Source organism: Apteryx rowi, unplaced genomic scaffold (assembly GCF_003343035.1).
Source record: "Apteryx rowi isolate R43461 unplaced genomic scaffold, aptRow1 scaffold_117, whole genome shotgun sequence".
NCBI lineage: Eukaryota > Metazoa > Chordata > Aves > Apterygiformes > Apterygidae > Apteryx > Apteryx rowi.
The window spans coordinates 79,907-92,555 of NW_020447386.1; the positions used below are offsets into that span (position 1 = coordinate 79,907).

General features: G+C 38.4%; 2 protein-coding genes across 6 annotated transcripts in view; one reads left to right on the forward strand and one right to left on the reverse strand.

Annotated features, from left to right (window-relative positions):
• Positions 1–6: 6 nt before the first annotated feature.
• Positions 7–9,360, forward strand: NDUFAF7 (NADH:ubiquinone oxidoreductase complex assembly factor 7). 2 transcript variants are annotated; one of them, XM_026082413.1, is made up of 9 exons: positions 7–40; positions 148–342; positions 984–1,094; positions 2,112–2,322; positions 2,823–2,881; positions 3,663–3,776; positions 4,653–4,796; positions 5,148–5,321; positions 5,714–9,360. In XM_026082413.1, exons 1-9 carry the CDS (start codon positions 11–13, stop codon positions 5,924–5,926), a joined length of 1,251 nt encoding a protein of 416 aa, XP_025938198.1. In that variant the 5' UTR covers positions 7–10; the 3' UTR covers positions 5,927–9,360. The 2 variants fall into 2 exon arrangements, with proteins under 2 accessions (XP_025938198.1, XP_025938204.1); XM_026082419.1 differs by lacking the exon at positions 7–40 and having other exon boundaries at positions 278–346.
• The window catches only part of PRKD3 (protein kinase D3), a 54,983-nt gene continuing 49,007 nt past the window's right edge, over positions 6,674–12,649 (reverse strand). For all 4 annotated transcript variants that reach the window (XM_026082392.1, XM_026082401.1, XM_026082373.1 and 1 more), the window contains 3 exons: positions 11,767–12,034; positions 10,723–10,808; positions 6,674–9,872 (listed from right to left, as the gene is read on the reverse strand). In XM_026082392.1, coding sequence (XP_025938177.1) covers positions 9,699–9,872; positions 10,723–10,808; positions 11,767–12,034 — 528 coding nt within the window. In that variant the 3' untranslated portion in view covers positions 6,674–9,698. The remainder of the gene's footprint in view (positions 9,873–10,722; positions 10,809–11,766; positions 12,035–12,649) is intronic.

Genomic DNA, 12,649 nt, shown 5'->3' on the forward strand with positions numbered 1-12,649 from the left:
GGCCGAGTACATGCGGGAGGCGCTCACCAACCCCGGCCAGGTGCGGGCGGGCCGGGGGGGGGGCAGCCGCGGCGGCCGTGCGCGGCCGTCGGCGGGGAGCGGCCCGGGCCTGACCCCCCTTCCCCCCCTCCCCCGTCCTTTCCGCAGGGCTACTACACCCGCCGCGGCGGCGTCGGCGAGAGCGGGGACTTCGTCACTTCGCCCGAGATCAGCCAGGTCTTCGGGGAGGTAACGCGCGGCCGCGGCCTCCCACCGCCCGGCGGCGGCGTCTGCCCTCGTCAGGCTGCGCCGGGCCGCTGCCTTCAACGACGACCGGGAACGGCGCGGGCTGGCAGCTCTTATGCTGGAAAGGAGTTTTACTTTCAGAGAGAAGAAAAGGGGTGGTTTGGGGGGGGGGGAGGAGATTGAAGAGTTTGTTTGTTTGTTTTACGGTTAGGGACATCGTATATACTGAGTGTTATTCATTTTCGTATAGAACTTGTTTATAAGTAAATATATATATCTTCCCTTATTTTTCTATTCAAACTCTGTAACTTCTCTATTCAAAATCTAAAAAATCAGTGCRGTTAATTCTGGGTTGTGCGTCATTTCCAATAGTGAAGATGGGCTAAGTTCTGTTCTTGGTGACACATTGGTAAATGTATTGCCATCAAGGACAGTTGTTACATATGTAATCGGGTAGTGACCTTAATTTTGGTCTTAGCTAAAATCCTTCTGATGTACCACACAGAAAAAAGTCCAACTCATTTGCCAGATGGTGAGCTGCTTCTGCTGGCTTGACAGCAAATAATCACTGATTTTAATACTTAAAGAGAATAGATACAATTTTATCTATTGTGATAATTTCTTGTCACAGAATCCTGCATTAAAATTTTGAGAGAGACCATTGCATAATATTTTAGTTATTATCAGGCAAAAGGCAAGTGTCACTTCCTGCAAACTGTAAAGTTTTATTTCTTATTTGCATTATTTCTCTCTGTCAGTTAATAGGAATATGGTACATTAGCGAATGGATAGCCACTGGCAAACCTAAGGCATTCCAGCTGGTGGAACTGGGCCCAGGGAGGGGCACCCTTACTGATGATATATTACGGGTAGGTTAAAAAAAAATTAATATTCTTTCTATTTCTGGCTTTATTCCCCAGAGACACTGAAACCTGAAATAAAGAATGAGATTGTTCTATAGAGTTTAAATCTTCCTTAGTAACCAAATCATTTCACTTAGTAGACTTGCAGCTTAGATTCTAATTAAAATATATGCTTGCTTCTTCTACTTCAATGAAGAGACTGGGTCTCTGAGTTGAGAGTAGAACGTGGGCCAGTGTTTGCGTGCTTTGCATACACACACATATAAAGCTCCAAATAAAACTTAATAGAAAGGGAAGGCAGGAATATTCCATTACAAATTATTTATTTATAAGAAAATATTATTCAAACTGGAAAATCGTTTAAGAGGGTGCTGCTATATGTAACTGGGAGGCCTTAGTGCGAGCAGGAGGAGGAGGAGAATAGTACAGAAGTGAACTTGTAGTTTTCTTTGGGGATTTCACAGGCTTATTGCTTCTGAATTAACCCTTTCTGCTCCATCACTCTCACATAGGTATATATTAATTAAAACATTACCATTTCTAAAGCAGATTGCTAATGGGATTCAGGACCTCAGAAGAAGTTTTATTGTATTTATATATGTTAATGAAAAAGAATTGTACTAAGCACAGTGAAATATATAATATTGAGTACTTTCATTTACAGTGTTTGGGAAAACTGAACCACTGATCTCCTAATGCCTGCAGAAGGTTTAGTGTTAGAGGAGCTACTTTCTTTAAGACTATTACCATTCTAAGTAAGCATGTGGTGTTGCTGTCCTTACTACTACATAGTGCGTGGTCTAGTTTGCCAATTTGTCTAGAAGAAGCTTAGCAGCTTTTATTAAAACTGAATTAGGAATTTCTGCTTTCTTCTGGAGGAGCATTGAGAGGATTTTGCTAAGTGAAAGCCAACTACATCTCTAATCTTGAATATAAAGGAGACAATTTCCCTATTTTTCATTCTTAACCCTTTAATGTATACAACATGTGACTGTGCCTAATGGAATTCATCTGTGTTTATAGGTCTTCAATCAGCTTGCCTCTTTACTTAGTAAATGTGATGTTTCTATTCATCTGGTAGAAGTGAGTCCCACACTCAGTGAGATCCAAGCACTGATGCTGACAGGAGGGAAGCTGCAGCCAAACCCTGAGGACAAATCTGCTTACATGAAAGGCATTAGTAAGACTGGAATTCCAATTTTCTGGTACAGAGACATTCAAGATGTACCACAAGGTAGGGAACTTGAAGTTGTTATTACAGTGATGACTTCTCTCTTCCATTTGCAGTTTTTAACAACGGAAGACATCTTTGCTAGCCCTCATAATAGCTAGAAAAGTAATCAACATACATATTAGTTCCTACTTCTTGTGTGAGCCTGAGGCAGAATCTTGACTCATTCTTATAATGGCTACCAGTTCTGACTGTCTTCATTTTGGAATAGTAACCCAATTTCATATACTTCAACTGCTCTTTGCATGCGTAACCATTTATAGGCTTTGTTGCCTTAACATTAGTACAGGAATTCAGAAATCCTAAAAACAATGCATTGGCTGTGGAAATGTTGTCTTTGATGTTTTCAAGCGGGAAATAATGATAACTATTTCATAGTGACATTAACTAGCTTAATTAATTAAAATTCATTAAAAAACACTTTTTTCTTTTAACTGGAAGCTGCTATGAAAGCACTATGTTGAAAAAAAAATTTAATTTATTCTTTTTTTCCCTTTCCACAGGTTACAGCTTTTATTTAGCGCATGAGTTTTTTGATGCCCTGCCCATACATAAGTTTCAGGTATAGCAAGAAGATAACTGTAAATGTGATCATCTAGTTAAAGGCCTTGCCTCTTTAAGGAAGAGAATTATGCTGCCAAATCAGACATGTCCATTGACTATGGCGGTAGAATATTTCTAACTGAACCTGGGCAAAACAAGGCTTAATTCAGCTGATAATTGTAAAATTAGTAAGTGTTCATGAATGGAAAAGCTTGTAGTAAAAGATTTTATTTTGCTTAGATAGGTTTCCTAAGTTTGTTTTTTATTATTATTTATGCTACATTAATAAGAATTTAATTTTGTTACTAGTGATACATAAAATAACATTGAAGACAATCTGAGCTCTGAAGGTCTTTCATTTAAACGGTATAGCAAAACAATGGCAATAGCAAAACAAAAGCTAGTTTGGTTGTAGAAGAAACACTTTCAACTTCAATTTGATAATTAGTTTATCAAAATCATTGGTAGATCCAGGAATAACTTCTTTGGTAGGTTAAACATTGCACTAGGCTGAGGTACTGTCAGTAGAAGAGGCAGCATTTTCTCTGTAGTATCATTTATTTCTTTTAAGTATAATTAAATCTATTTGTTGATTCTACAGGTCAGGCTTTAGCCCAAGCTTTTATCAAGGGAGTTACTGGAATTAAATAGGAATGGATAATTGTTGTTAATAGCATATTATGTTCTTAACATTTCTGTGGAAAATGTGCTGGTCTGTTTGACACATTAGCTGAATCAAATAAACAAGATATTGTGTCCTCATTAGAACAGAAAATCAGTACTCTGGGTTCATTAAACAGAGAACAGAAAAAGGCTGGCGTGAAGTGTTGGTTGATATAGATCCAGAAGTTCCTGACCAGCTGCGGTTTGTCCTGGCACCATCCAGCACCCCTGCGACAGAAAACTTTATTCAGGTAAAGTCATAACTATCAAAGTTAATACTTAGATCATTACTGACTTTTTCAGGTACATTTATTGCCTCTCAGTTACTTCGGCAGGAAGGGGAGGGCTTTCAGAAGTTATTAGTGAGCAAATACAGCTTATGGTTTTTGTTGTGCAGCAACTTCCATTAGCATTTAATCTTGTGAACATAGCACAAAAATAAGTGGGTACCTCAAAATTTGCAAAATAAGGACTTAAACAGACAAAACACTTTAGACAGTAAACTGAGGCAGCAAGTGACAATGACTTATAAAAAGTGATAGGGACAGTTCTGCTTMTCATCATCATGAGATCACCATCTTGACAGTGGTCCTCAACCTCCCATGAATGTATTCTGCTAAGTTAGGCTAGGTATGCTATATTGATCTTTAATGGCAAGTGTTTAATATGGATTTTTTTCCAGAGTTCACTGGATTTTTAAAGTTACAAAATGAAACAGTTGGGATTAAAACCAACTTTAAAGAGTTTCACACAGAAAGGCCTTTTGGGCAGGGGGAACAGAAACTTTTGAAGCATTTTTGAAGCACTATTTTCATTCTTGGTTTTAGTACTGTAGTAAGGCAGTTCCTGGCTGAGGCTTGTATTCTCCTTACAAAAAAATTCTCTTCATTTCAGTCAACTCTAGCTTGTACAAGAGATGAAGGGAATCGGGACTTGATTAGAAAACATTAGCTGAAAATGACCATTAGCAGAAACTATCTCCATCTGTAGGTAGTGTAGAACACACTTGTGGGCCTCTGTACCCAAATAAAGTGACAGTATGCCCAAGAAATAAAGTAAGTATAAAGAACTCCTGCCCCAAACTTGTTTGCTCATACTGGTATTTTGATTTTTGAATTCTGCACTAGCCTGAAGAAACAAGAGATCATGTGGAAGTATGTCCTGAGGCTGGTGTCCTCATTCAGAGACTTRCCAGTCGTCTAGAAAAAGGTGGTGGGGCTGCTCTGATTGCTGATTATGGTCATGATGGAACCAAAACTGACACTTTCAGGGTAAGGTGTACACCTAAAGCACTGTTATCCTCCAATTCTTACTTTCATCATTAATAATAAAAAAAAGGTCCTGCAAGAGAAAGGTCTTAAGTGAACATAATAGTAAAAAAGTGTATTATGCTGCAACCATAAGACTCTGAATAATTGGGTTCTCATTTAATCTTTCTATCTGACAAACACCTATGGTACTGCTTAATCTGAGCCCTTTCTACATTTATCTCAGACTTTTAAAGTGTAATTTGCTATTACGCCTGACTTTACCCCTCCCCTGCCTGCAATTTAGTCTTTGCTAGACCCAGCTATGGTAGCCAGGAGTACAGCAGAGTGCCATCTTCCAATTTAATTTTTCAGGGTTTCCGGAATCACAAACTTCATGATGTGCTGAAAGCTCCAGGTACAGCAGACCTGACAGCAGATGTTGATTTCAGCTACCTTCGGAAGATGACGCAGGGAAGAACAGCCACATTAGGCCCCATAAAACAACGGGAATTTTTAAAAAACATGGGCATTGACCTCCGGCTGCAGGTAATGATAGTGTTTACAGGTACAAAAAACACTTCTAATCCATGAGTGATACTTGGGAGCAGCAAGACAGCTTCATTTAAAAATCTGACTTTTATACAAACTTGTTCAAAACACCACATTGGTCTGAGATAGCAAAGTGTTTGCTTCTCTTAGACATTAGTTACTCTGGATCTCTTAAAGTAAACTGATTGTATTATATTCAAGAGTATTCCATGCAAAAGTTTGCAACATGCATTGATGTATGAGGTCCAGCAGGGACCTCACCAGGTCTACTGCACATCATTTTCCTGTTAAACTGGTGTAAATAAAAAGATGCAATAAGAGATTGCAGGTGTGAGGGAATTTGTAAAAGCAGGGAAGGCTACAACATGCATTCTCTGTTTTCTTTTTAGGTGCTCCTGCAGAATTCACAGGACACAGCAACACAGGAGCAGTTACTTCACAGCTATGATATGCTAATGAATCCCAAGAAAATGGGAGATTGTTTTAATTTTTTTGCCCTGCTGCCTCATCACAGACTTACACATCCTGACAAGAAAGATAATCCCCAGTCAAGAGCTCCCCTAGTCCCTGTTGCTGGATTTGGTGAACTTTTACTGAAGTAAGTTCAAATACTATACCAAAATGCCTAGTAGTGGAAGCTTTCAGTAGCAACTTATTAAAATAATCAAAGGAAACTGAATCGAATCCTGTGCATTTCATGGTTTCACATACTATGTTTTGCAATAATGTACACAGCAAATAACTAGATATGCAGTAAGGAGTTACACAACTTATGAGCTGTCTTTGAACTGAAAGTACATGAAATGTCACACTTTTTCTCCAGGCGGTTTTCTCAAGACAGTCCACACTTTAGAGTCTAGGCACGCTTTTGTGGGGAGAGCTAAATCAGTAAAGCTGGTGCAACACACAATCTATTTATGGACCTACTCAAACCTGTGTGTAGAAACCAAGAACTGCACCTACAGAAACAAGTGGATGCAGAACAGAGAGTGAACAACGAGTTTCAGAGGTCTTGCTATAGACCTGAGAAAAGGATTCACCAGTGGAATCAAGTTAAAGCAGTTCTTCCCCTGTCAATGGCAAACACATGCTATGATGCTTTAAATATACTCAAGCTGTGATCCTTGTACAAAACACAATATTCATTGATACCCTTGAAGATATCTTTTATGAAGAGTGTAGTGGTAATTGTGCAAAGAGTTACTAGTTACAAAGCAGCTGCTAATATGAAATTCCCACAGCTGAGTTCATACTAATGACATGCACAAATGAGGAAGTACCAAGAAACAATTTTTAGGAACATTTGAAGTGGGAGAGAAATCCATGCAGATAAAAAAGGACAAGTCTGATAGGGAAATAAATTTTATTTTCAAGCTTATCAGAGAGGGTATTTACAAAAACTGGGATGTACAAAAATATAAAAGTACTTAACTGTCCTTTTGAGGCTATAAATTTTACATGAGCTTTTTTCTAGCGTCATCGTAGTACTATTTCTTGAATGAATGCAACTTAATTCATCTAGGGGTAAGGATATTAAACAATGTATCTTACTGCTGTCAAAGTTTGCAGTAAAGGTAGAAAAAAGGGAATAAAGAAGTCAGCTATTTTTACTATTCAGTGAAATAAACTTATTTCTAATATATGTCTGATTTTTTGGTTCTTCAACTATTAGCTTGTGGCTTCTATCATCTGGCCCCATAAGTCTGCATGTATTGTCAGGCAATCTACTCCAAAGTTTTGTGTTGTGTGTGGTTTCTGTTTGTTTGTTTTTTAAATAAAACTTGAGAACAATAAATAGCTCATTGTTTAATTTTCTGGAGCAGAGCAGACTTTAGGGGGACAGACTCCAGACAGGAGTCTTTTACTTCACTATTGTCCCATCTTTCCCCTTCCTTATCCCTGTTGTGCTTTTCAAACTGAGCTGTTTTTTTTCCCTTAAAGAAAAGCAGAAAAACCTGAAATGACAGCTCCAGTAAAAAATCTGAAGTTTAAAAGCAGAACATACCTACATTATTACAGYTGGGATGAAAGATAGCAATGGCTTCACTGAAGTTTGGTCACTTGATTGGTGGAAGTTAGAAAAAAAGCGCTGCTTCCCTTACCAGACCTGGGCGAACACTTAGCTAGCCCACCAATTTCAGAGGTGATCATTCTGGTTCCAAAGTTACAAAAATAGTGCCTCTCTCAGAGAAGAATCAATCCTGAAACCTTGCCTTAAGGGGATGGCAAAGTTAAGGGACAAATTCTGCCCCTTCTAAATTCTTTTACACTGTTTTGACAGCGTAAAAAGGAGAGAATGACCCTCAGTGCAGGAGTGGCATGGACTGCCATCAGGCAAGTCCCTTGCACAAACCTGAGAAAAAAAGTGTGCTAGGAGAGAGGATGCAGGAGGGTAGGAAGGGCTGAAATGCTCTGTGCACTGGTAGCTGTAGAAAACTGTCATACAGATTGCACTGAAAGTTTTGTGCAGATTCCAGCCCTGCATGTTCAACTTTTTACAACTTAGATACCTACAGAATGCAGCAGCAGTTAGATTAAAGGCAACAGGAAAGGAAAAGGTAGGTCAAAGGCCCAGACCTGCCCTTAGGTACATACCTCTGCAGCTCCCACTGACTATACTGCCAGTTCACTGTGCAACTGAAAGTAGCTGCSAGCCTTGAAGCAATCTTGTAAAATTTTATGAATATCTAAAAGCTTAGAAACAGTCTGCTCAACTACTTCCTTACCTCAACAACAGTTAAAAAAAATACAAAAAAAAGAAAATACTTGTAGGAGATGGGAGCTACACCCCAAAGGCTCCCACTGCCTTTGCAGCTCAAGCCTGTATCAGTACTAAAAAAGGTATTTTTACCCAAGCTCCAGTGAAGCAGCTTGGCACCACATCAGGGATATGTACAGCCATCCAGCACCTCCCAGCAGCACAAAGCTGTTACCCCACAAAAAAGGAAAGACTACTTTTCCTTTTTTTTTTTTTAATAAAAGAAAAAATAGCTTCCTTTTACTTCCATCTGCATTTAGCATAGAAGACCTCAAATTTCCTTGAAATATCACATACTTTTAACTGATAGGCTATCCTCTGAGAGAATCATTTCCAAAGAAAATTGCTGCTTCTACTCTATTGTGCCACAAGTCCAATAAGTGGCTGGGAATATATCAGCTGAGATGTCTGCAAAAAACCTGAATTATGAGTTGGTTTTGGACTCTTCATTCAGCTCATAAACAACAATCATGAGCACAGAAACAGGGGCAGGAGGGGCTGCAGGTTAAAGTTGGAAGGCAGAGGCTCTTTCTCCTACAGTTCAGCTGCCCTGGTGCAACTGGTGATTTAATAGCCACTGTAACTCTGCTCAAAACTTAGGAGTGAAGATAGAAGCTAGCAGGATATAAACTACTGACATAAGTCCAGGGAACCTTAAAAAAAATTTTTTTTAAGTTAATTATTCAAAACAACAGGAGAAAGCTGCATGTATTTTACCCTGTTTTTTTCCACATCCTTCTGCTAGGAACAGTTATTTCAGACTGGAAGGATATGCAGTATCAAAGTCTCGTGTACTCTCTCTACATTACTTGGATGGTTTTAAGGCAAAATGCCTTTGGTGTATACATGTGCCAGCCTTGCACAGCAACACATTGTATCGTGGGTTATTGCTGTATTTTAAGAAACAAAATAAAGGACTAGCACAGCTTTGATTGTCATCTCTTTAGATTGTCAGCCAGCATTTCAAGAGGAATGTAAGAAGTTGTGGGGTTTTCTTTCTTCAGGTATCTGGAAAAAAGTTCAGTTAGGGCAAAGACAGACACATTTAACTGTCTCAACAGCAGCAAATTATTCCTTCGTCTGTGAAGCTGTATTCAATCCTAAGCCGTCATGCTTTGCTATTAGTCAAGGTATTCTGCATTGATTTCCTTTTACAATCTCTTTCCACAATGCACAGTCTAGTAAACAGGAGATGTATCTAAATAACAGAAAACAGTTCTCTATGGCCTAGTAAATAGGGATTAGGAAACCATTACAAAATTCTTATTGCTTAGACTAAAAAAAAAAAAAAAAAAAAAAAAAAAAAAAAAAAAAAAAAAACTTGAAAAACCTCACACAAAGCATTCAGTCTGTACACATGGCTTTGTAGCCATACAGCTTGGTGAAATGTTATCCAACAGGACTTATCCTAATGTCCAGTAACTACTGATAGTTTAAGTCAGAGATGGAGAACAGCTTCCCAGGTGACAGTCTATCCCCATGCCAATGCAGTATCCTCTGTAGTTTTGTATACTGAATTATGTGAACAGCACTCAAAAAGAGCAACAGTTGTTCCAAAACTTATCTTCAGTTTGTCTGGAGTGCCCTTCTTTGCTGCAATTAGCGTAATGAATAAATCAAGGATCTTCTTCCATGTCGTCTGGATTAGGAGCCATAATAAAATGCTGGGGGTACTCAAGGTTGTGTTCATAAGCATGTTCTTTCCAGCGTGCATCATCACTCTCATGGGTAATGTAACGCTCTCCAATGCGTGTTTCAAATTCTCTGAGGTCAAGCCACGTCTGATAATCCTAAGGAGTAAACAAGATTCAAGACAGCAGTTTAAGAAACAGCAGCACAACAATCCCAAAGAGAAATTCAGCAATGTGTCTCTACTTTTAATATAAATAACCAGAAAATACAATCAACAGGACATATTACAAAATCAAACAGAGTATGTCCATGCAGAACAGTTCAAAATGAAACAGGCTAGTGTCTAAGGCAGTGATACTATAATTTATGAAAACTTTTCTGTAACTCAAGAAAGATATCTAAGCTATACTACAAATTTATGTATACATACATGAAATACTACTCTTGTTTGTACTCAGATTGGATTTTCCCCTCAATGTCTTCTAATTTATTTGCATGCATGCACATATATACACACGCAATACTGTGAAACTACTGTGAAAAAAACCTGAGTCAAACAATCAGATAAATTCCATTTCAAACCACAGTCTTCTAAAATGACTACAAGTTGTAGCACACACTTGTGTGTCCACTTGAGCACTGAACACTATTTGTATCTATACTGCATTTCAGTGGAACTCCATGCACTCATCACTGGCAGCATTCAGGAAAGACAGGTGCCAGCAGGGTAAAACTTTATGGTAGTGTCAGGCAGGAAGTGAGAAAAGTAACGGTGAGGGGGGACAAAATTTCACCTGAGTAAAGCAGCCATTAAGAGATGGGCAGAATTCCAGAATGCATAAAATATTGTTAAAAGTGTTAAACAGAAATACTCAAACCTCCACAGATGTTTGTTAACAAATAGTAACAGTTTTTGTAAGCCTCTGAAGGATTTCATCCAAAAATCTTTATTCACCCAAAAAAGAACATGAAGTTTACAAGCACAATAAAAAAGGCAGATGTTTTTACCTGTAACCATGGGTGACTAAGAGACTTGTCAACACTGAAACGTTTTCTCATCTTCACTTGAAGCAAATTATTTATTAAATCAATAGCTGACAAAGAAACAGAACAAATAAATTACTTTGTTTAAATAACAATCACTTATACCATCATTCACATACAGTGAAAGTTTTTTTTAATATGCGTGTATATATACTTGTGTGTGTGTGTGTGTCCTACTGAACTCTATTAAACTGAATCAAGCTCTTGAATTTTATATTTAGCTTTACTCACGTTAAATAAGGCTAGAAAACAGGTATGAGGTAAGTTTTTTTTTTCTTAAATGGAAACAATGAGAGCTTTACTATGTTACTTGTTAACTTTTTTCCTACTGATTTTAGTTATTTTCAGAAGCGCCTAAACAACTTGAGCATAATTCTGTGTTCCAAAATGATGTAGGTGCTTTCACTATATACTTTGTGTATGTTCTTCCACATATATATGATTAACACACAGATATACATTACTAATAAAGCAGCTGGTATTACAGAGTTCTAAGAATAACCTTGTAAACTTCTTGGACATTCAGATCTGACATCCAGGTTTAGCTTCACTTAAGGTACAAAATAAAATTATGGATCCAATTTTGAATCCACTTCTGTATTTATATCTGAGTTTAAACCAAACACATTTTTAGAGATCAATGTTCAGCAAATATTCATGCAAGATTTAACTTTCCATCGGGATTTTTGGAGGAGTGAACTAAGCCAACTTTTTATCACAGCAGAAAAATAATTGCATACGTAAGGACTGGGGTAAATACAATTACACCAACTTTTCTTATTAAATCTCTTGACTCTCCCTCCCCTGAAAATGATCCAAAATACTAGAACTGCCAATTTATGTTTCACAAATACATGCCAGCTCATATTTATCCATGTTGGCATAGTCTACTGTAATCAAACTATGAATAATTTTCACACTCCTGTCCAAGTCAAACTTGTGGTTTAAGTATTTTAATGAGTTATATGCAGATAAAGACATTGTAATAGAGAAAATTTGTTTCTTTACCTTCACTAGAGATTTCCTTCCAGGGATTTGGTGGGTACATAAATGCTGCATTTTGAATCTGATCATTTATATCCTCATCTTCATTAAATGGGAATGTACCACTAAGGCTCACATAGACAATAACTCCTACTGACCACATGTCTAGAGAGCGGTTGTAACCTTTACTTCTGAGCACTTCAGGGGCAAGATAAGCAGGTGTCCCCACCACAGAGCGCCTGAAAGATTTTTCACCAATGATACGTGCAAAGCCAAAATCACAGAGCTTCACCTGCAACAGAAGCATATTTAAAACTGAGAAATCTCTGGTTCATCTCCCACGTACACTACTGCCCAAGACCAGGGTAGTACTAGATACTGTTTCTGCCATTACTTAAATCTGGTGTGCACTAAATAAACTGGGACAAAACATGACATAAACCGCAACTTAAAACCTTAACTGACTGGCTTATGCAGACTGTGGATCAACCATGCTTCAGAAAGAGATCTGAACTGGCCTTGTGCAGACTCAGGTCTGAGGCAGTTTGTACACATGGCCGCAACTGAGCAAATAAAGATAGCAAACTCTGTTCCAGATCCAGCTCATTTTCAGAGGCAGACCAGCACCTTTGCACAGTAGAGAACCCAAGTGAAAAAGATGCATGAATTCTAGCCAGCTCACATGCCTCTTAACCATATTTCTGAAACTAGAGGTGCCAGGGAAATCTACGCAGAAATTACAAGCTGAATTTTTGCTAGAGCTCAGACCCAGCTAGCTCTGGGCAGAACAGTCCCAGAACCATCCAGGCAAAAAAGGCATTAACAGCTGTTGCCTGCACTGATGCTCAAATCTTCATGGTTCTGAGAAAAGCTTCTTATCTTGAACACAGCAGACACTTGCACAGAC